Source organism: Phocoena phocoena, chromosome 1, assembly GCF_963924675.1.
Source record: "Phocoena phocoena chromosome 1, mPhoPho1.1, whole genome shotgun sequence".
In the NCBI taxonomy this organism is placed as follows: domain Eukaryota; kingdom Metazoa; phylum Chordata; class Mammalia; order Artiodactyla; family Phocoenidae; genus Phocoena; species Phocoena phocoena.
Window position 1 is genome coordinate 131,544,376 of NC_089219.1, and position 23,690 is coordinate 131,568,065.

Consider the following 23,690-nt stretch of genomic DNA (forward strand, 5'->3'; position numbering starts at 1 on the left):
AACAAGATCCGTATATATGCTGTCTACAAGAGACCCACTTCAGACCTAGGGACACATACAGACTGAAAGTGAGGGGATGGAAAAAAGATAATCCATGCAAATGGAAATCAAGAGAAAGCTGGAGTAGCAATTCTCAGATCAGACAAAATAGACTTTAAAATAAAGACTATTCCAAGAGACAAAGAAGGACACTACATAATGATCAAGTGATCAATCCAAGAAGATGATATAACAATTGTAAATATTTATGCACCCAACATAGGAGCACCTCAATACATAAGGCAAATGCTAATAGCCATAAAAGGGGAAATCGACAGTAACACATTCATAGTAGGGGACTTTAACACCCCACTTTCATGATGGGCAGATCATCCAAAATGAAAATAAATAAGGAAACACGAGCTTTAAATGATACATTAAACAAGATGGACTTAATTGATATTTACAGGACATTCCATCCAAAAACAACATAATACACTTTCTTCTCAAGTACTCATGGAACATTCTCCAGGATAGATCATATCTTGGGTCACAAATCAAGCCTTGGTAAATTTAAGAAAATTGAAATCATATCAAGTATCTTTTCTGACCACAGCACTATGAGACTAGATATCAATTACAGGAAAAAAATCTGTAAAAAATACAAACACATGGAGGCTACACAATACACTACTTAATAACCAAATGATCACTGAAGAAATCAAAGAGGAAATCAAAAAATACCTAGAAACAAATGACAATGAAAACACGACAACCCAAAACCTATAGGATGCAGCAAAAGCAGTTCTAAGAGGGAAGTTTATAGCAATACAGTCCTACCTCAAGAAAAAAGAAACATCTCAAATAAGCAATCTAACCTTACACCTAAAGCAATTAGAAAAAGAAGAAGAAAAAACCCCAAAGTTAGTAGAAGGAAAGAAATCATAAAGATCAGATTGGAAAAAAAAGAAATGAAGGAAACAATAGCAAAGATCAATAAAACTAAAAGCTGGTTCTTTGAGAAGATAAACAAAATTGATAAATCATTAGCCAGACTTGTCAAGAAAAAAAGGGAGAAGACTCAATAAAATTAGAAATGAAAAAGGAGAAGTAACAACTGACACTGCAGAAATACAAAGGATCATGAGAGCTTACTACAAGCACCTAAGGCTTGCTAAAATGGACAACCTGGAAGAAATGGACAAATTCTTAGAAAAGCACAACCTTCCAAGACTGAACCAGGAAGAAATAGCAAATATAAACAGACCAATCACAAGCACTGAAATTGAGACTGTGATTAAAAATCTTCCAACAAACAAAAACCTAGGACCAGGTGGCTTCACAGGTAAATTCTATCAAATATTTAGAGAAGAGCTAACACTTATCCTTCTCAAAGTGTTCCAAGATATAGCAGAGGGAGAAACACTCCCAAACTCATTCTATGAGGCCACTACCACCCTGATACCAAAACCAGACAAAGATGCCACAAAGAAAGAAAACTATAGGCCAATGTCACTGATGAACATAGATGCAAAAATCCTCAATAGAATACTAGCAACAGAATCCAACAGCACATTAAAAGGATCATAAACCATGATCAAGTGGGGTTTATCCCAGGAATGCAAGGTTTCTTCAATATACGCAAATCAATCAACGTGATAAACCATATTAGCAAATTGAAGGAGAAACACCATATGATCATCTCAATAGATGCGGAAAAAGCTTTTGACAAAATTCAACACCCATTTATGATAAAAACCCCCCAGAAAGTAGGCATAGAGGGAACTTACCTCAACATAATAAAGGTCATATATGACAGACCCATAGCCAACATCATTTCAATGGTGAAAAACTGAAACCATTTCCTCTAAGATCATGAACAAGACAAGGTTGTGCACTCTCACCACTAGTATTCAACATACTTTTGGAAGTTTTAGCCACAGCAATCAGAGAAGAAAAAGAAATAAATGGAATCTAAATCAGAAAACAAGAAGTAAAGCTGTCACTGTTTGAAGATGACATGATACTATACATAGAGAATCCTAAAGAGGTTACCAGAAAACTACTGGAGCTAATCAATGAGTTTGGTAAAGTAGCAGGATACAAAATTAATGCACAGAAATCTCTTGCAGTTCTATACACATTCATCATTTTTCAATGATGAAAAATCTGAAAGAGAAATTAAGGAAACACTCCCATTTACCATTGCAACAAGAAGAATAAAATACCTAGGAATAAATCTACCTAAGGAGACAAAAGAGCTGTATGCAGAAAACTGTAAGACACTGATGAAAGAAATTAAAGATGGTACAGACAGATGGAGAGATATACCATGTTCTTGGATTGGAAGAATAAACATTGTGAAAATGATTATACTACCCAAAGCAGTCTACAGATTCAGTGCAATACCTATCAAACTACCAATGACATTTTTCACAGAACTAGAACAAAAAATTTTGCAATTTGTATGGAAACACAAAAGACTCCGAATAGCCAAAGCAATCTTGAGAACGAAAAAAGGAGCTGGAGGAATTAGGCTCCCTGACTTCAGACTATACTACAAAGCTACAGTAATCAAGACAGTATGGTACTGGCACAAAAACAGAAATATAGATCAATGGAACAGGATAGAAAGCCCAGAGATAAACCCATGCACATATGGTCACCTTATCTTTGATAAAGGAGGCAAGAATATACAATGGAGAAAAGTCAGCCTCTTCAATAAGTGGTGCTGGGTAAACTGGACAGCTACATGGAAAAGAATGAAATTAGAACATTCCCCAACACCATACACACAAAAAAAAACTCAATATGGATTAAAGACCTAAATGTAAGGGCAGACACTGTAAAACTCTAGAGGAAAACATAGGCAGAACACTCTATGACATAAATCACAACAAGATCCTTTTTGACCCACCTCCTAGAGAAATGGAAATAAAAACAAAAACAAATGGGACCTAATGAAACTTAAAAGCTCTTGCACAGCAAAGGACACCATAAGACGAAAAGACAACCCTCAGAATGGAAGAAAATATTTGCAAACGAAGCAATGGACAAAGGATTAATATCCAAAATATACAAGCAGCTCATGCAGCTCAAATCAAAAACACAAACAACCAAATTAAAAAATGGTCAGAAGATCTAAATAGATATTTCTCCAGAGAAGATATACAGATTGACAATAAACAGATGAAAAGTTGCTGAACATCACTAATCATTAGAGAAATGCAAATTAACACTACAATGAGGTATCACCTTGCACTGGTCAGAATGGCCGTCATCAAAAATCTACAAACAATAAATGCTGGTGAGGGTGTGGAGAAAAGGGAACCTTCTTGCACAGTTTGTGGGAATGTAAATTGATACAGCCACTATGGAGAACAGTATAGGGGTTCCTTAAAAAACTAAAAATAGAACTACCATATGACCCAGCAATCCCACTACTGGGCATATACCCTGAGAAAACCATGATTCAAAAAGAATCATGTACCATAGTGTTCATTGCAGCTCTATTTACAATAGCCAAGACATGGAAGCAACCTAAGTGTCCATTGACAGATGAATGGATAAAGAAGATGTGGCACATATATACAATGGAGTATTACTCAGCCATAAAAAGAAACGAAATTGTGTTATTTGTAGTGAGGTGGATGGATCTAGAGACTGTCATACAGAATGAAGTAAGTCAGAAAGAGAAAAACAAAAACCATATGCTAACACATATATGGAATCTCCAAAAAAAAAAAAAAGGCTCTGAAGAACCTCGGGCCAGGACAGGAATAAAGGCACAGATGTAGAGAATGGACTTGAGGACACGGGGAGAGGGAAGGGTAAACTGGGACGAAATGAGAGAGTAGCATTGACATATATACACTACCAAATGTAAAATAGATAGCTAGTGGGAAGCAGCCGCATAGCACAAGGAGATCAGCTTGGTGCTTTGTGTCCACCTAGAGGGGTGGGATAGGGAGGGTGGGAGGGAGATGCAAGAGGGAGGAGATATGGGGATATATGTATATGTATGGCTGATTCAATTTGTTATACAGCAGAAACTAACACACCATTGTAAAGCAATTATACTCCAATAAAGATGTTAAATAAATAAAGCCTTTCTGTGGTGCTTCTTTTTGTTTCTGCTCTTTGGATGAGCGTTTTTTGCAGAAATAATGACGTTTTATTAGCTCAGACTAAGCAAATGTCTAGTCACTTTTAGCATCCAATATGTATCATTTTAGTAATTAAGATGTCTACATCCATGTAATTGTACATACTTTATGTAACTTTAAACCTGCTCCTCTCCATCAGCTTGGGCCATTTGTGGGCTAACTGCCTGCCCTTGAAGGGGGCGTGCTCAGCTTCTCTTGTATTTCCAGTCCATTCGTTAAGCACTGTCCTTCCAGAGTGCTAACTCGAGTTCCTGACCCATTTATGTTTGGTACGTGGGAGGTAAGGGGTGTCAGGAGGAGGAGAGGTGAGGGCTCTTGCTTGACAGTAATAGTCACAGCTGGCTCGGGTCTGTCGTGGGGCCTAACAAGGGTTAAAACTAACTTTTCCTTCATGGAACACTTCCTTGTGTTCTTCAGAGACACCTCATCTGTCCTCTTTCACTGTAGTGATTCTGTAGATACATGCATGTCTCCTACTGGTCTCCTACTCCCTTCTGCCCATACATCTGGGGGTGCCCTCCAGTGCCCTTCTCTGGTGAGGCGTGAGGTGAGCCCACCTCACTCCTCTGGGCGATCCTCTTGGACAGCTTCTAAAACAGTCCCAGGTGGGCTTTCCTTTCTTCGGCCCACATCTGGTCCGTGGGGTACACACATGCATCCTTTGTCCATGCAACCAGATGTATGGGTCTGTTGCAATGCTGCAGCCTCTTGCTGCTCACAACCAGCTATTTTCTCACCTCTCAGATATTTTAGGCACATGTCAGACACCAGCCCACGGTGTTCCCCAAGCTTTGGGCAGGGTTTCTCAACCTTGGCACTGTTGATAATTCTTTGTTGCAGGGGTCTGTCTTGTGCATTGTAGGATGTTTAGCTGCATCCCTGACCTCTACCCATTTGATGCCATGAGCCTCCCCATTCCACACTGAACTGAGAGAAGCAAAAATATCTTCAGACATTGCTGATCACCCCTGGTTGAGAACTTTTGCTCTGGAGTATATATAAGCAGCTCTGTAAGGGATCCCATTGCAACTGCTTACTCGAGGCTTGGCTCTCACCCATGGGACTCATGGTATAACTCTCTCCAAAGAAATCCACTCTTTTAAGTCCCACCTGTTTGTACTCTCCAGCCTCTTTCGTAATCTGGAGTTGGTTGGTTAATCAAAGGCCACAAAACTGTTGGTCCTGCCTTGGCTGTGGGCCTTCAGGTTGGAAAGTAAATACCAATTTTCTTGGGGGTCACAGCCTAAACCAAGATAAGAATAGTCCCACTTGAACATACTGTTGCATATATGTGATAGGACCTTAGGGTAATGGCTTTTGCAGTGAACTATAGGCATACCTCAGAGATGTCGTGAGTTCGCTTCCAGACGAACACAATAAAGTGAACATCGCAGTACAGAAAGTCACATGAGTTTTTTGTTTCCCAGTACATATAAAAGTTGCATTTACATTGCACTGTATCTATAAAGTGTGCCATAGTGTTATGTCTAAAAAAGCTTAATTTAAAAATATTTTATTGCTAAAAAATATTAATCATCATGTAAGCCTTCAGCAAATTGTAGTAACATCAAAGATCACTGGTCACAGATTACCATAACAAATAAAATAATAACGACAAAGTTTGAAATATTATGGGAATTACCAAAATGTGACACAGAGACACAAAGTGAGCAAATGCTATTGGCACATGCAGAATGGTGCCAGTAGACTTGCTGGATACAGGGTTGCCACAAACTCTCAATTTGTAAAAAGTGCAATAGCTTTGATGCATAATAAAGAGAAGCACAGTAAAATGAGGTATGCCCGTATGTGGAACAAAGAACGCTATTATTTTCTTGGTGAATACATATGCAAACACCTTCCCTGTGTGTAGTATGGAGGAACATAATCCTGTACATTCATAAAATATCAACAAACTGATATCATTTAAAATAGCTTATGGTCATTGGGCATCCACTCTGCCAGGAGCTGTCGTAAGGGGCATGTTATTAACTCACATAATACCCATCTCTACAGGGTATACACTAATATTATTTCCGCCTCCTTTTTTTTCCTATAAGCACTGTGATACTTTTAATATTTTCAAGGCCCCTTTCTTCTTATTTATTTGTTTATTTATTTATCTTTGGCTGCATTGGGCCTTCATTGCTGTGCACGGGCTTTCTCTAGTTGTGGCGAGCGGGGGCTACTCTTCGTTGTGGTGCGCAGGCTTCTCATTGAGGTGGCTTCTCTTGTAGCAGAGCACGGACTGTAGGCACGCAGGCTTCAGTAGTTGTGGCATGCGGGCTCAGTAGTTGTGGCGCCCAGGCTTACTTGCTCCACAGCATGTGGGATCTTCCCGGACCAGGGCTCAAACCCGTGTTCCCTGCATTGGCAGGCAGCTTCTTTTTTTTTTTTTGCGATACGCGGGCCTCTCACCGTTGTGGCCTCTCCCGTTGCGGAGCACAGGTTCCGGACGCACAGGCTCAGCGGCCATGGCTCACGGGCCTAGCCGCTCCGCAGCATGTGGGATCTTCCCAGACTGGGTCACGAACCCGTGTCCCCTGCATCGGCAGGCAGACTCTCAACCACTGCGCCACCAGGGAAGCCCGGCAGGCGGATTCTTAACCACTGCACCACCAGGGAAGCCCTCAAGGCCCCTTTCTACATGACATTTTTTGTCTTGGTTTTCAGAACTACTCAGAGAGATATGTACAATAACTATTAACAACTCAATGTTACGAATGCGGAGAAGTGAAGTGCCTTGCCCAAGTTCACAAAACAAGTTAGTAATGTATGAAATGAGATGCAGGCATGGAACATTAGTTCTTGAAGGAACCCTGGAGTCCATCCAACCTGAAGTCCAGATTTACAGATCAAGAAACTGAAGCCCAGCCAGAGGCAGCAGAGTTGTCCAGGGCCACAGCTCTTCTGACTCTGGTCCTACTGTTCATTCTGCTGTCCTGTTCTGCCACCTTGAAAACCCACAAGTCCAGATGTAGAAAGAGGTCTACACCCATGAAACAACTGAAAACTGACATGTGAGATAGGAAGATTCTAAGAAGAGGAAGCTGCCCCAGCCCAAACAGCATGGCCACAAGATCTCACTCTAGTAATAGTGTTTATTGATCCTCATTTTCCTTTCAGACATTGACAGCCCCAAAAACCTAGTGACCGACCAGGTGACAGAGAACACGGTCACCGTCTCCTGGGACCCGGTGCAGGCCGTGATTGACAGATACCTGGTGCACTACACCTCTGCTGATGGAGACTCCGGGGAGGTCCTGGTGGGGAAGGAGCAGAGCAGCGCCGTCCTGACGGGCCTGAGGCCGGGCGTGGAGTACACGGTGCACGTGTGGGCCCAGAAGGGGGACCGGGAGAGCAGGAAGGCCAACACCACGGCCCCGACAGGTAACAGGAGCGAAGAGAAAAGCAAACTAGGGTGTTTACTGTGGGCTGATCTACTACTGTTGAATTATGGCACTGCTGCTTTTGTGGCCCATGACCTCAAGGACTGTAGACTATTTTAGGAGAGTTTGCTGTAAAAAAAAACTCTGTTCACCTAAAGAAAGAACAAAGCACAGTAATGGGCTCAGTACTGAGCAGTTCCATGAATGTCTGAAAACTGTTTTCCAAAGCCTGTGTTTTTAATCAGTTATAGGAAATCATAGGGAATTAGGTAAAGCCAATATAAAATTCTTAAAAACACTGGGTTAAAGTACTTTTTTGTGGCAAGGTATTTTATTTTTTACTTAATATATGGTGCTTAGTTTAAAGGAACAAGTGTTACCCTTGGCAGCTGGAGCTCTGTGTTCATTTCAACATATAGCTAAATTTTTTTTTTTTTTTTTTGGTGGTACGCGGGCCTCTCACTGTTGTGGCCTCTCCTGTCGTGGAGCACAGGATCCGGGCACGCAGGCTCAGCAGCCATGGCTCACTGGCCCAGCCGCTCCGTGGCATGTGGTATCTTCCCGGACCGGGGCACAAGCCCGTGTCCCCTGCATCGGCAGGCGGACTCTCAACCACTGTGCCACCAGGGAAGCCCCATGTAGCTAAATTTTAATGAATATTTATAAGTGCCAGGCCTCGGCTACAGCAGTGAACAAAATAAATACGTTTCCTACTCTCTTGAAGTCCAGTGGGAAAGACAATCAACCAGCAAACACATTTATAAGTATAAATTATAATAAGTTCTATGAACAAGATAAACATGGTGTAGGTGTAGAAAATAACAGGGCAAGGATGGAATGGGGGAGCAATAGTTAAGATACACATTGACAAAAACACCCAAATAACCGTGGCTTAAATAAGAAAGAAGTTTATTTCTCTCTTGTGGAATGGTCAGAGTGTAGGGGACCAAGGCTGATAGGGTAGCTCCGTGGTACAGGAGACCTATGCTCCTTCCGTACTGTTGCTCAGCCATTCCTAGGGAGTTGCCTGCATCTACATGGTCATCACCTATCCTCACTCCAACCAGTGGAAAGGGGTAATGGAAAGGGAAGAGCATGACTGCACTGCACACATCACTTCTCACATTCCACCGGCCAGATACAAGACACAGTGCCAGACCTCAGTACAAGGGGGGCTGGGAAATGAAGTCTTTAGCTGGAGGGCTGTGTGCCCAGCTTACAATTCTGTTCTACTATCCCACCCAAAACAGTGGCCACTAGCTACATGTGGCTCTTTAAATTTTTTTTTTGCGGTACGCGGGCCTCTCACTGTTGTGGCCTCTCCCATTGCGGAGCACAGGCTCCGGGCACGCAGGCTCAGCGGTCATGGCCCACGGGCCCAGCCGCTCTGCGGCATGTGGGATCTTCCCGGACCGGGGCACAAACCCGTGTCCCCTGCATCGGCAGGTGGACTCTCAACCACTGCGCCACCAGGGAAGCCCTAAATTTTAATTAATTAACAAAAATTTAAAAATTATTCCCTCAGTGATACTAGCCACATTTCCAATAGTCAGTAGCCACGTTTGACTAATTGCTACTGTATTGGGCAGTGCAGATTATGGACTATTCCCATCGTTGCAGAGAGATCTGTTGGGCAGTGTGCTTGCAGAGGAAGGGGAGAATGTGTATTGGGGAAAACTAGCCATTTTGGGAAGAATATGTGTGATGGCCCTGAGCTGGAACAGCATGAGATGGTTGAAGAACTGAAAGAAGGCTGGTGTTGCTGGAGCATTGAGGATGGGAGAGAGAGTGGCATGAGACGATGGGGGAAGGAAGAAGGGTCAGATCATACAAGACCACATGGTGCTTCAAGGAGGGAACGTGCTACACTTATTAGAAGAAGAGTGGCATGATGCAATATTCATTGTTAAACAGTTATTCACGCCAGAGGAGAATAAATGGAAGAGATGATAAGGGTAGAAGGGGGAAGTTTAATAAAGTCAGGGGAGAGGTGGTGATGACTTGGACATGTGTGATGGCAGTAGGGATGAGAAAAGGGGATATCTGGGCACATATTTGGGAGGCATAAATGACAGTATTTGTTGATGGATGAGGTGTGGGACAGGAAGAAAGTGAGGGACCAAGTATGACCTGTGTTTCTGACTTGAGTAACATGGATGATTGGGGCATCATTTTCTGAGCGATAAATAGGTTTGAGGAGGAACGTTAAGACGTTTAGATATTTGAGCTTGAGATACTCATGAGATTCCCTGGTTAACTGAGTGACTTATTTATTGATTCCACAAATATTTATTGAGTGTCTAATACATGCTAGGCAATGTGGTGGATATGCTGTTGTAGATACAAGTCAAGGGCTCAGAGTTGATACATACTGGGGAGCTGTGAGCATCTGGCTGAGATTGAAAGCTGTGGACATGGGTGAGATCACCTGTAGGGAGAGAGGAAGAGAGGAAACCTTGGGCACCCTGACATTTTTAGGCTGCTGATGAAGGAGACTGAAGAGGAGGAGTTAGGGGTTAGGAGAAACCCAGGGGAGTGTGTAGTCATGAAAGCCAAGAGCTGAGAGTGTTTCAAGGCAGAGGGAGTGGCTCAGCTCTGACAAATGCTGCTCAAAGGTCGAGCAACGCGAGGATGGCAAGTGTCCATAGGATTTGGCAACATGGAGTTGTTGGTGACCTAGACTAGCAGTTGTAGTGCTGTGCTGTAGAAAATGCCAAGCTTCATTGAGCTGAGGAGTGAATGGGAGGAGAGGAGTGAAACTGAGATATGCAGACGGTTCTCCTGAGAAGCCTGTCAGTTGAGCAGGGGGATGAGGGATCTAGAGCTTGTTTGTCTGGGAATAATGGTAGAGGAGGAGAGATTGATGCTGCAGGTAAGAGGGTAGGTGAAAGGGAACAAAGTCCTTCAGAAGGTGGGAGGGCTCAAAATTCAGAGGAAACTGGTCTAGGTTTTAACACAAGAAAACAGTTGGATCTCGGAGTCTTTTCATTTTGCCCGGTCTCCCTTCTCCTCCCCTTTTATACAAGAGAAGAAGCTTGAAAGATGTAACTTCTCAGCTCTCAAATTCTGTGAAACAAAATAGCTAGATACCATGGAGATAGCAAAAGAGGTTGTTTCAGTTGCCATTTGGGTGGCTTATCTTGTTGCTCAGGAGATTTTTATTTTCGTGGGAACTAGAAGGACAGAAAACTTCCATGTTGATAAATTTGGAGAAGATCTAATTCCTTCCTGTTTTAATATCCAGTGGCTTGTTTCCCTGGAAAATGTTTTCAATGGAATTGTATTGCTAATAAAGATAAAGTGAATGACGATGAGGAGTTGGGATGTCCCCGCTTGGCTCTAAAATTCAGCCTTTCCTTTTTAAAAAGAAATCGACAGCCCCCAAAACCTGGTGACTGACCAGGTGACAGAGAACACGGCCACCATCTCCTGGGACCCGGTGCAGGCCGTCATCGACAGGTACCTGGTGCGCTACACCTCTGCTGAAGGAGACTCCAGGGAGGTTCCAGTGGGGAAGGAGCAGAGCAGCGCCGTCCTGACGGGCCTGAGGCCGGGCGTGGAGTACACGGTGCATGTGTGGGCCCAGAAGGGGGACCGGGAGAGCAGGAAGGCCGACACCACGGCCCCGACAGGTAATAAGAAAAAGATGGTCAATTAGAATTGAATTTTGAGGGTGTGAATTTGGGTGTACACGGTACCAAAAGATGCGGCTTGAGTTGAGAGACTTTGCAAAGAGAATCTTAAAGATCAAAAAAGACGGTGAGTTCTAGTGGTGATCTCAAGTGCTGCGCTTCCCTGACATTGACAGCTGCCAATGGAGCCACTCAATCAAGCAGAAGACAGAAGTAAAGTTGTGCAGTGGCCGTGTTTTTAGCAGACCCAGCAAAGACACTGATAGGCTCTGGTCATTGCAACGCTCGTGATAATACTTTCAGAATGATTGCTTGGGAAGTAGCCCCTGATAAAGTGATAAATTAGATACCCTGAAGTCATGGCAGATGTCTAATTGATTGCTTTGATGTGCCATAATGTTGCTAAGAAGACATTGTTCCTCCCACATTTTAGGGAGCTGAAAGCCAGGGAAGCATGTCAAGTTTATAATGAGCAGTCCTTTGAGATGGAGAACCAGGGGTTACTTTCTTCCTTGACTCCCACCAGGCCCTCTGGATGGGAATACCATTGCCTTGTGCCAGTAGGGCTCTAGGAGATAAAAATCGCAGTGATGGGGTGGTGGGTATCTCTTACATGGCTTCAAAGCTTAGGTTTTCCCAAACATTTTCTTTTTTCTTTTTTTTTTTTTTCCAAACATTTTCTTAAAGAAATTGACAGCCCCCAAAACCTGGTGACTGACCAGGTGACAGAGAACACGGCCACCATCTCCTGGGACCTGGTGCAGGCCGTCATCGACAGGTACCTGGTGTGCTACACCTCTGCTAATGGAGACTCCGGGGAGGTTCCAGTGGGGAAGGATCAGAGCAGCGCTGTTCTGACGGGCCTGAGGCCGGGCGTGGAGTACACGGTGCACGTGTGGGCCCAGAAGGGGGACCAGGAGAGCAGGAAGGCCGACACCAAGGCTCCAACAGGTAATGGAGCATTGTTCTTTGAAAATGTAAGCCCTGTCATACCGTCTATGGCACGTCAAGTTTTGTTTTTCTGTTCTAAAACTGGCAGAATTGAGGATTTCTGGAAGAGCAGGATGGTAGACTCCTGTCAAACCACACACCAACCCTCACTCTGTTTTTACACATTATATCATAATGAAGAGCTCATACTTGGCCTCACACTTTGATCTTGTGAAGGTAAATGGTGATTGGTGTTATCCACCGACTGTTCCTCCAATTGTATATTTCCTTTGTGATCAATCATTAAATATTTCTTCTTGAAAGGGAAGAAATAAAAAGAAACCACATGTTAGGATCTGTGAGCTAAGTACTTTAGGAAAATGGCTTCTGGCGTAATCTCTTTGGAACAGGGAAGAGTTATTGCTGTCTTAGTGGATAAATCCTCTTTGAGTACTGTGTGCTCTGTTCTCAGGATCCTAAGCTTGCATTTTTATACAGTAACGGTTCATACTTTGTAAAGTTCTTTCATCTCTGTTTCCTCATTTTTTAAGAACAGACTTATTGAGTTATAATTTACACACTATGAAACCTACCCTTTTAAAGTGTGTAATTTAGTATGTGCAGAGTGGTGCAACCATCACCACTGTCTAATTCAGAATATTTTCATCACCCCAGAAGCTAACCCCATACCATTAGCAGTCTTTCCCATCCCTACTTCCCCCAGCCTTAGGAAACTACTACTGTCTATCTCTAGAGATTTCCTTATTCTGGACATTTCATATAAATAGATTCATATAATATGTGGCCTTTTGTGACTGGCTTCATCACTAAGCATAATATTTTCAAGGTTCATCCATGTTGTAGCTTGTGTCAATATTTCACTTTATTGCTAAATAATATTCCATTATATGGATATAATACATTTTGTTTATCCATTTGTCAATTTATGAGCATTTGGGTTGTTTCCACTTTTTGGCTATTATAAATAATGACGCTACAAGTTTTTGTGTACAAATTTTTGTATGGCCATATGTTTTCAATTCTTCTGGCTACATACTTTGGAGTGGAATCCTGGGCCATATGGTAATTCTATGTTTAACTTTTTGAGGAGCTGCCAAATTGTTTCCAGAGCGGTGGCACTATTTTGCATTCCTACCAGCAAATAATGAGAATTATATTCCTCATTTAGTTGGTACTCAGAGGGCTTTGTTGAGACGGGTAGAGCAAGAATCAATATGCCCATTTTACAGTTGAGAAACCTCAGGTACAGAGAAGTGAATGATTTCTACAGTTCACAAAGTTAGCTGATGATTCATGGAGTCAGATTTGTGGAATATTCATGGAATATTATGGTACCTTAAAATCTGTTTGGCAAGGCCCACGTTTTACAAATGAGGAGTGGAGACCCAGCCAGAGGCAGCAGAGTTGTCCAGGGCCACCGCTGGCTGATGGCAGAGCTGGGCCTAGTTCCCTGGCTCCAGCCCAAGGCTCCACCTGCTCCTCCACTCTGCCTCTCAGGCTGGGACTGGATTGTAGCTCCTGTGACCCTGACCTAGTGCTCATTCTGCTGTCCTGTGCTGCCTCCTTGAGGATCCAAGAGTCCAGCTGTGGTGAGATCTACGTCCATGAAACAACTGAAAATCCACAAAGGAGATGGGAAAACCTTTAGAACGGAGGCTACCTCACCCAAGAAACATCGTCTCACTCTTTGGTGCTTATCAATAGTGCACTTTTCCTTTCAGACATTGACAGCCCCCAAAACCTGGTGACCGACCGGGTGACAGAGAACACGGCCACCATCTCCTGGGACCCGGTGCAGGCCGTCATCGACAGGTACCTGGTGCGCTATACCTCTGCTGAAGGAGACTCTGGGGAGGTTCCGGTGGGGAAGGAGCGGAGCAGCGCCGTCCTGATGGGCCTGAGGCCGGGCGTGGAGTACACGGTGCACGTGTGGGCCCAGAAGGGGGACCGGGAGAGCAGGAAGGCCGACACCACGGCCCCGACAGGTAATGGAGCATCTTTCTTCGGGAACGTAAGCCCTGTCCTGTTAAGCCTACGGCTGGTCATGTTTTGTTTTCCTGAACTCACACTGGCAGAGTTGATGATTTAATGAAGAGCATGATGGTGTTCCTTCATAATAGACTACAAGCCATCTCTTATTTCCCTTTAACTTGACAAGTCAGGTCCACCTGGCAGTCTCCAAGCTACAAGTCTGCTATGACTGCATGGTATGTCCAGCCACTGTTCCTCTGAGTGTGTGAATCTTTTGTTCAGTATTGAGGGTCTCCTATTGAGTTTGTGATTGGAAACAGGAAATGAATTGAAATGTCATTAATATTAATCATAATATGTTCAAAATTCAACTTCAAAAAAGTAGACTTTATATCCACCAGAGTGAGTAGTTGTATGTGGTTTACTTTACTGTAAATGAATCATATGATAATTCTAGTTTGGAGGATAAGAGTAATTTCTATGTTATGCTCTTTTTCTTAATCGAAGTATAGTTGATTTACAATATTGTGTTTTTTTCAGGTATAATTTCTAGGTTATATTCTCATTTTATTGTGAAAGAGATGTATGATCATATTTCTATACCATGATTTAGCCAGCAAACCATCATTACAAGTGAATCTATATATGCTAAAGGATATTAAAACTCGATTTTAATTTTGCTGATTTGTTTAACAACACATATTGAGCATTTTCCATGAGCCCTTTTCCTTACTAGGCAGTGGGAACCCCGAGGGAGTAGAATACAGCCCTCTTCCTCTGGGAGCTTACATTTGCACCTGGCCAGTAGAATCTTCTTGCATGAAATGGGAGGTCTTCGTTGACATGATGCTAGAAACAAAATTATCAATATTAGCTGCTTGTGAGCAGAGACCATGTCTTCTTGAACTGGACCCTGCACCCTGCCTGGTCCCATGCCTTACATCTAGTGGGTGTTTTGACATATGCTTATAAAACGAAAAAAGAAATTTGTTTTGCTAAACTCTTGGTAGAGGTAATAGTATAGATGCTTAGACTTTGGTCTACTGTGCCTTCTCTTTGAGGAGTCAGAGTCTTCCTGGGGAGAGAAGACATATGTCCATGATGCAGTTGGAGCATGCAAGATGGAAAAACCACAAAACATGAAAGGGTGTCACCCCAAGAAAAATGGCTGTGAGCTTCCGCACTCTGTGGCCTATAAATAGTGCATATTGATCAGCATTTTTCCTTTCAGACATTGACAGCCCCAAAAACCTGGTGACCGACCAGGTGACAGAGAACACGGCCACCGTCTCCTGGGACCCGGTGCAGGCCGTGATTGACAGGTACCTGGTGTGCTACACCTCTGCTGAAGGAGACTCCGGGGAGGTTCCGGTGGGGAAGGAGCAGAGCAGCGCCGTCCTGACGGGCCTGAGGCCGGGCGTGGAGTACACGGTGCACGTGTGGGCCCAGAAGGGGGACCGGGAGAGCAGGAAGGCCAACACCACAGCCCCGACAGGTACTGTCAGGGACGACGGGGGGCATCAAACTCTTCACTCCTATCAGGAAACAGTCTTCCTCCACATCGGCTGGGGAGCGGAGCAGGGAACACAGTGTTTCTCCTGTGGGCATTCTTCAAAGTGCTTCCCTTTTCACCTTTTTAAGGTAATGTATGTTGACAGGACAGTTCAGATGAAGATGAAAGAGTGTAGAGGATGTGGTGTGAAAGTAAGACTGTGTGACTCTTCAAGATGGCTGTGCAAAAGGTAGCCTCCCTTCCTACCCCACCTCACCCAGCCAAGCTCCCAGACTCTCTGCCCTGGCTAGGAGAACCTGGCTGGACCTCAGTTTAGGGAGGAGGGAGGCAAGGAGCCTCTTCTGCTTCCATCTCCAGACTGGGGGCAGTGGTGGAGCATCTTCATCCCCTTACTACAGTTGGCGACCAATGGGGCCTGGACTGCTTGTCTTTTCTGTGCGTGATGAGGCCCCTGGTGTCGCCGAGCATCACCACGATCAGGCCTCAGAGGGACCTGACAGGATCACTGAGCCCACCCTGACATCCGTGGGCCTCTTTAGACAGTCTGGGCAAGGCCTGGGCCATCCCCTGTGTGGCCGAGTACGCCATGCGTGGCCACTGGCATTAGAAGTGCCTTGATTCCTTTATTATTTTTGTTAGTTGCAATGAACAGAAGTTTTTAATCAAAAAAGTAATACATGCTGATAGTAAAATTTTTCAAACTAAACAAAGATATGTAGAAAGAAAAACTCTTGTCCCCATCCCAGTGCTGACATCCAGTGCCGCTCTCCCGAGGCAACCAGCACCTTCCTCCTTCCTTCTCCCCTCCCCTTCCCTCCCTTCCTCCTTCCCCTCTCTCTCTGTCTTCCTGTCTCTTCTTCTTTCCTTTATTCCTTCCTTCCACTCTTCCTTCTTCATCTTCTCTTTGCTTCACTTTCCCCATTTTTAAAGACAAAAATATTTCCTCTTTCTACTTTGCAGAAATGTGGAAAGAACTAAGACGACATCTGAAGTTCATAACCCAGGGATGGGTGGGCAGTCAAAGAGGTGGCAGAAGCCAACTTGAGATATTTAAATAGTTAAGGTTTTGCTTTGATTTTGAAAGCAGGAAATTCAGTTTTTCCGTGTGATGGATGGAAGAAAATCCATACCAGATATTATGTTTTAGAAAGTCACACTAAGCTGATGTTACAGAAGCTCAAAATTTGTCAAAATATCCTAATTCAAAGCGATAGCTGCCTGATTTCTATTAAAATACTGCAATTCAGTTCTCAGCTGAAATGCTACTGGGTAGAAAATAGCTTGGAGACATCTTTTTTGGAAACTTCTAAATTAAAATCACCTCCTATGATAATGATTTTTCAAAATGGAAATTTCCATTCATATCTTGTTTGGTTAAAAGAATCTGGCCAATTATCGTGGTGTTGACTAGAATTTTTGCTGAGATTTAGTTTTCCTGGTCTACAGTGCACACACGCACCCACACTTTCCCTCTGGTGTTTTGAGTGGGAAAGTGCATAGGAGCCAGAAGAAATCTCTGGTTTTCCTACATCTCTACTACCCTTTCTTCCTTTCTCTCCTCCTTTATACAAGCACCTCCCCCGCTTCCCCATTCTGTACAGGGTATGCATCTTAGACTGCATACTTAGTTATATAAGACATAGAACTTTATATTTCTTTTCTTTTCTTTTTTTTTTTTTGGCTATGCCACCATGGGGCTGTGGGATCTTAGTTCCCTGACCAGGGATCAAACCCGGGACCCCTTCTGTGGAAGCATGGAGTTCTAACCACTGGACTGCCAGGGAATTCCCCAAACTTTATATTTCTATACCAACTTAATTTCCATCATAAGCTCCCATTCTGCTGGTTAGTTGGAAATCTCAGGAAATTTAGGGTCACGCTCCTTCCCCAGGGCTGTATGTAAGGTCTTGGGTGGTTTTCCAAGGCCAGGGAGTCCCATCCAGTATTTCGGTCATCCTTCTGGGTAGCTGTTTGCTGAGTGCCTCTGTGTGCAGGGACCTTCCAGATCTGCCTTCCCTCATCCTTCTTGCCACTTTGGGAGCCCTGCGATCTCAGGGAATCTGTCTGCTGATTCAGATTGCTTGTATCCACTGCTCTCTGGAGATCTGCTGGGGAGGTGGGAGCCCAGGTTCACTCCCTCTGGGACTCACCCAACTCCCTGTTCCTTAATCCTCTTGTCCTCGGTGGGTTTATACTTTTAGAAACACGGATCCTAAAGGCCTTGTGGCAAGGAAGAATGGAGCCTGCTACCTGCTTGATGGGAGGAAGAAAAATGGGAGAATATATAGGGAGAAAACATAAGCCAACACCTCAAAAATTACCTTTTCTCATTACCTTAGTAATAATAATTACTTGGTGTTTTATATACAGACATTGACCCTCCCCAAAACCTTCATCCGTCTGCTGTAACACAGTCTGGTGGGGTATTGACCTGGACACCCCCCTCTGCTCAGATCGATGGCTATATTCTGACCTACCAATTCCCAGATGGCACTGTCAAGGTACTGGATGCTCCTTGTCTTTTCTCTTCTGCCCCTGCCCAGCCTCCCTGTGAAGCAACTCACTTGGGCCAGCCAGCTTGATAGGTGGCCCCATGGCAACCTGCCGATGAACACGTTGATCCTTATTGATCACCACCTATGTGCAAGGGGCAATGCTAAACTTGGTCATCTGTGGACATTTTATGTGTGGTCTCATTTTTTAAAAAATAAATTTATTTATTTGTTTATTTTTGGCTGCGTTGGGTCTTTGTTGCTGCGCTCGGGCTTTCTCTAGTTGTGGCGAGTGGGGGCTACTCTTTGTTGCAGTGCACGGGCTTCTCGTTGCGGTGTCTTCTCTTGTTGTGGAGCACGGGCTCTAGGTGCGCGGTCTTCAGTAGTTGTGGCTTGCGGGCTCTAGAGCGCAGGCTCAGTAGTTGTGGCTCATGGGCTTAGTTGCTCCGCGGCATGTGGGATCTTCGTGGACCAGAGCTCGAACCCGCATTGGCAGGCGGATTCTTAACCACTGCGCCACCGGGGAAGTCCCGTGTGGTCTCATTTTATAGGACTAAACTTTGTGCCTGCTCCTTCCTAGCTGACCGTCACATATCTGCTGGCCACACAGTCTGCTCCATGTTATTTGGTTTAATGTCTGTCTTCCCCAATAAATGTTAGCACCATGAGGACGGGGAATTTTTGTCTGTTTTGACTATCCTTGTATCTAAAGTGCTTGGAACTTAGCACTTGGTTGGTGTTCGATAAATATTTATTGAATGAATTGATTAACCCTTATTTCAAGAATTATACCTCCCGTCTGGAATCTGAAGGCCAGCACATTTTCGTAACTTGTCCAAGTGGGAAGTTATTATTCTCTCTCCTTCACAAGGAAAAAAGAAGAGAGGAAGGAGAAAAGGAAGGGCCCCTTGATTTATTCATTATCTCAGTTAATGCTTATGACAGTCCTGCCAGGAAAGTTCACCCTATGTTTATAGAGCAAGTAAGACAGTTTCAGAAGAAAGGTTATTGAAAAACCAACTCTCTCCCTGCCTCACAGATAACCATAGCCTGCTTCACCTTCCCATTAACTTCTCAGCCTGGTGTTGCCAGCCTGTTTCTTCCAGTGGTGGCTGAGGTTGGTGCCCCAGCATGTATTTGGGGGGCAGAGGTCGCCAGGACACCTAGTGGGTGCTCTCCCAGTGGCAGTGCTAGGGGCTGGTTTCCAGCTAGAGCTCCCAGAAGTGCTGAATCTCCATGGCACAGCCCTTCAGAGAAGCAGCTAGAACCTACTTGGATTCTGGGTTGCCAATGAGCCCTCAAAGAGACAAAACTCTACCCTCCCAGGTAGCTTCTGTCATTAGCACCAGGGAATACTATTGACGCCTAGGGTGCTGGGGGAGATAAATGAATGTCTACTGTCTCCTTTGTTTGGTAGGAGGTGCAGCTTGGAAGAGGGGACCAGAGGTTTGAGTTGCAAGGCCTTGAGCAGGGTGTCACCCTCCCTGTCTCCTTGGTTGCCTTGAAGGGTGATCGCCGGAGCAGGAGTGTATCCACCACCCTTTCCACAGGTAACGTGAGCTCGTGCACTCTGCGTAAGAATGCAGTGGAGGACAAGCATTGGAGAGGCCAGAAGAGGTGTCCAAGGAAGAGCAAGTAGCTACAGGATTCTGGATTTCTCTAGACAGGGGGAAATGGAAGTGGGGTCATGAGTTCAAAAGAAACCCATCCCATGGTAGAGAGACGAAGGAGGGGAGTGGAATAGTGTTATTTGGTGAGAGAGGAGTTGGGTCGGAGGAGGAGGAAATGATGTGAACTTGACCTTATTTCTAATACATTTGGAGGGTTTCATGAGAGCAGAATGAGTGAGAAAAAAAAGACGTGAGTGAAGAGTTGGAAGAAGCAAAGTAGTAGGGGGTTCCAAAATAATTTCTAAACATAATAATGTTAAAATAGGGGACAAGCCCCACTCCCCTCCTCCCTCGCCCTTCTCCTAACGACACTGTCCCTCTGCTTGGCTCCCAGTTGGTGCCCGTTTTCCACACCCTTCGGACTGCAGTCAAGTTCAGCAGAATAGCAACGTCGCCAGTGGTCTCTACACCGTCTACCTGCACGGGGATGCCAGTTGGCCCCTGCAGGTGTACTGTGACATGGACACGGATGGAGGTGGCTGGATCGTGAGTCCCACGGAGCCCTGGGCAGTGTCTTGTTTCTCAGGCCAGGAAGCTCTATTTCTTCTTCATACATGGGAGGGAGGAGCTTTGGTGGCTTGCTGCTGTTTTTAAAGAGATCCCACCCCACTGGAAGAATAGAGCCCGAAGTACTTCACTCCTGGGGTAGAGCAGGCTTTGTAAACTAAGGCTGATGATTGGGAAGGCTTGTGGGTTTATCACTGTCTACTAATGCCCTTTACACATGTGTTAGCCTACATTTTACTCTGTGCAAAGCACTCTCATAAACATGACCCTCACACATAAGCTATAGAGTAAGTGAGAGAGATTATTGTTCATATTTTATAGGTAAATTGAAGCCCAAGAGCAGAAGTGCCTTGGCTAAATCACATGAGTTAATAACAAAGTTGGGACCAGATTTTAGGACTCCAGCCTCCTGGGTCATTGGTCTTCCCAGTGGGTCATCTCAGGCCATCCAAGATGGAAACACATGGCCTCTTTGTGGGCTCAGTCCTCTGAATTGGAGCCGTTGTCCAAGTTCTGTATCCTGGCTCCACGGTACAGAAGCAAGGCCTTTGGAACTTTGATACGAAAGGCTAAAACCTGAGAGAAGGAAACTTGGCAATGTTCTGACTGTCCCTCTTGCATGCGGAGGTTTTACTCTCTGTGGACCAGTAAACCACATGGTACCTTCTTTGATTGCATCTGCCTGATCCAATTATATGATGAGCTGCTTTTGAGAGTTTCAATCTGATCTTTCCATCTCCCCCACCCCCTTCTTCCTGTACCCGAACAGAGAGAGGATCTCACTGCTCCAAATCAGCCTGCAGTCCTACCCACTGTGCTTCCACCACTCACTGTGGGGAGGAGAAAGCATGATCTCATAGAGCTCCAACTATGTTCATTTACACATTCGCTCAGGGGCCTGCAAAACCAAAGACACTTGAACAGCCACCGATACAATGATACCATCTAATAAGCAGCAAAGAAGAAAACTTATTATCCACACAGCTGCATCTGATGGCTGAAAGGCAGTAATGGGATTGGATGGGGGAAATTCCTGATTGACTTATAAAAAATAATGGAACAGAATGTAACACGGGAGGCCTTCCACCTGACCAGACTCACAGGGCTGTACCTGCTGCTTCTCATCAGCACCATTGTAGCTCTAAGCATTCTGTCCCTTCAGGCTTGAAGCCGGTTCCCTGCATTTGTGCCCATAGATGCCCATTGGCAGGATGTTTGTTCTGTCCAATGTGACCTTTCTGAAAGCCAGCCTCGCACAGGGCAGGAGATGTGTGTCTAGGGCAACCTTTCGAAAGAGACCTGCTAGTCTGTCTGCCTGGGAGTACCCATGATTTTTCCACAAATATTTATTGAGTGCCTACTATGTGTCAAGTACTGTTTTACGTACTCAAGAACCAGCAGTGAACCACACAGACAAAAGTCCCTGACCTCAAGGATCTTGCCTTCTACATCTTGCCCATGCAAGTGACCTTTACTGGAACACAGACGTCAGTTCTAGAAATAATAGAATCACTCTGGGTTCTAAACAATGCCAGTCCCCCACCCCCTCCCAAGTCTTGTTTTCTCACCCAGACTCCTGAAGATAATATATGAACTGAAATTCTATAGGGTTCTCCTCAAAGCTACCACACTCCAGAAAATATACGGAGTCCTGAAAACTTCTCTACCAAGTCTTTTACTGACGGTTTCCATGTTTTGCGGGGGTTCAGGAGTCTGCTGTCATTGAAAGATGATCATCTTATGAATACATTGCTCTTCTAAATTGAGCTTCTCAAATCCCTTTAAGGAGATTCTTCTCCATTCCAGGCAGCAGAAACCCAATTTGATTAACAGGCCAGGACTCTGCCGTGAGTTAACTGAGGCTATGGGTGGGAGGCTGGAATGAAGACCCTCAGGGAACACTTAAGTGTCTCACATATTTTCGTCTTTGTTTTCCATCCTGCAAGTCCTAAGGACTACACGAGAGGCTCTTTCCACAGGCATTTAAATGAGATTTTCATTTTTTCCTCTTGGTTTAGACATTCAGGACTGTGAGTAAGTTCTAGGGTGCAGTGAAGCTCTGTTGTGTAGAACCAGGCAGAAAGAGATTCTTTTCTCCTTTGAGACTTACTTGCTAAGGGGCTTTTGTTACCCCAGGTAGTTCACTATAAGGTATTTTCACCTCATAGAAGGGAATAGACTAGATTCTGATTGAGTCAGTTAAGGCTGACTGATCAAGATGTACAAATGATCCCCGTGGGTCAGTTCATTTGGAATCTGATATCATAAAATGCAAGCTAACATTTACTGAGATCTAATAATCACTTATTATATCTGTATGTATGTGCCAGACTCTGGCCCCTATACTTTATGATTTATCATGATTGATGACCTTGCTGAAGCCTTGATTTAAGAGAATGGCAAATGGGCTATTAACATCTTGATCTAATAGTTTAGAGAAGTGAGGCTTGTCAAGGTTAATTAACTTGCCCAAGGACACCGCTAGTAAGTATAGAGCTGGGTCTAAACAGTGATGCCAAGAGCATCAGAACCATTTTTTTGGAGTTTCCCTAGCCAAGCTGAAGCATTAGTAAAACAAACAAAGAAAAAAACAAATTAAAAAATGCTTGGGCACTGTGTTCATTGATTAGAGATAGAGACCAAGTACCAGGATCAAATTTGAGCCTGACCTTATAGTATAACTAATTATATCAGTGGGAACAGAATTTGATGCAGGGTGTGTGGAACCAAACATTGGTGCCCACATCTGCCCTAGGATTCCAGTGTCGGTGATACAGGAGTAGTCCCAGGTGCTAGGAAATTAACAGTTAGCCTCAGAATCTTACGACATGCTTTTTGAACAACAGGGTCAGTAGAGCTGGTTTTTTCAGGCTTTCTCATGGAAAGATGAGGAGGCAGTGTTTTATATTTGCATCAGCAACTGAATAGTTAGTTGTGTAACTCTGGCTGTTCGCTTTTCTGAACTTTCACATCTGTAAAATGACATTGTATATTCTTGCCCTGGAGTCAGCCCTTAACAAATGCTCAACAAGTGATTGTTACACAAGTGAATAAATGAAAAAAGAAATGAAGGAAGCCAGTAAAGGAAGGGGACGTCTCTAAAAGACGGACACGTGAAAAGATGGGAAAGGGAACAGCAGTGTTAGTGCGGTGGGTCGTTGTTCGCCATGACGATCCCTAAGTTCTGCTCAGAGGCTCTGTATCCTTTTCACGTGTCCTGTCTCACGAGTCCTCCCAGCACCTCTGAGGTAGACACCTCCTTCCCGCTTCTAACCTGTTGGACAACAGGCTCAGGAATAGAAATGATGGACTCACCAACGCCCTGCCAGGACTCCCACCCGTTGCCGTCTTCGTTCAGTGCCTCCTGGGCCAGCAGACAGGGAGCTGGTGGTGAGCTCCCACTCGGAGCTCTCGGCATTG

At 44.4% G+C, this 23,690-nt stretch overlaps 1 protein-coding gene across 1 annotated transcript in view; it reads left to right on the plus strand.

Moving 5' to 3' along the window:
• Positions 1 to 23,690, plus strand: part of TNN (tenascin N) — a 54,421-nt gene that overhangs the window by 22,186 nt on the left and 8,545 nt on the right. The window contains exons 7-14 of the mRNA XM_065888009.1: positions 7,272 to 7,535; positions 10,903 to 11,166; positions 11,854 to 12,117; positions 13,839 to 14,102; positions 15,320 to 15,583; positions 17,972 to 18,102; positions 19,511 to 19,643; positions 20,098 to 20,249. Of these exons, the coding sequence (XP_065744081.1) occupies positions 7,272 to 7,535; positions 10,903 to 11,166; positions 11,854 to 12,117; positions 13,839 to 14,102; positions 15,320 to 15,583; positions 17,972 to 18,102; positions 19,511 to 19,643; positions 20,098 to 20,249 (1,736 nt within the window). The remainder of the gene's footprint in view (positions 1 to 7,271; positions 7,536 to 10,902; positions 11,167 to 11,853; positions 12,118 to 13,838; positions 14,103 to 15,319; positions 15,584 to 17,971; positions 18,103 to 19,510; positions 19,644 to 20,097; positions 20,250 to 23,690) is intronic.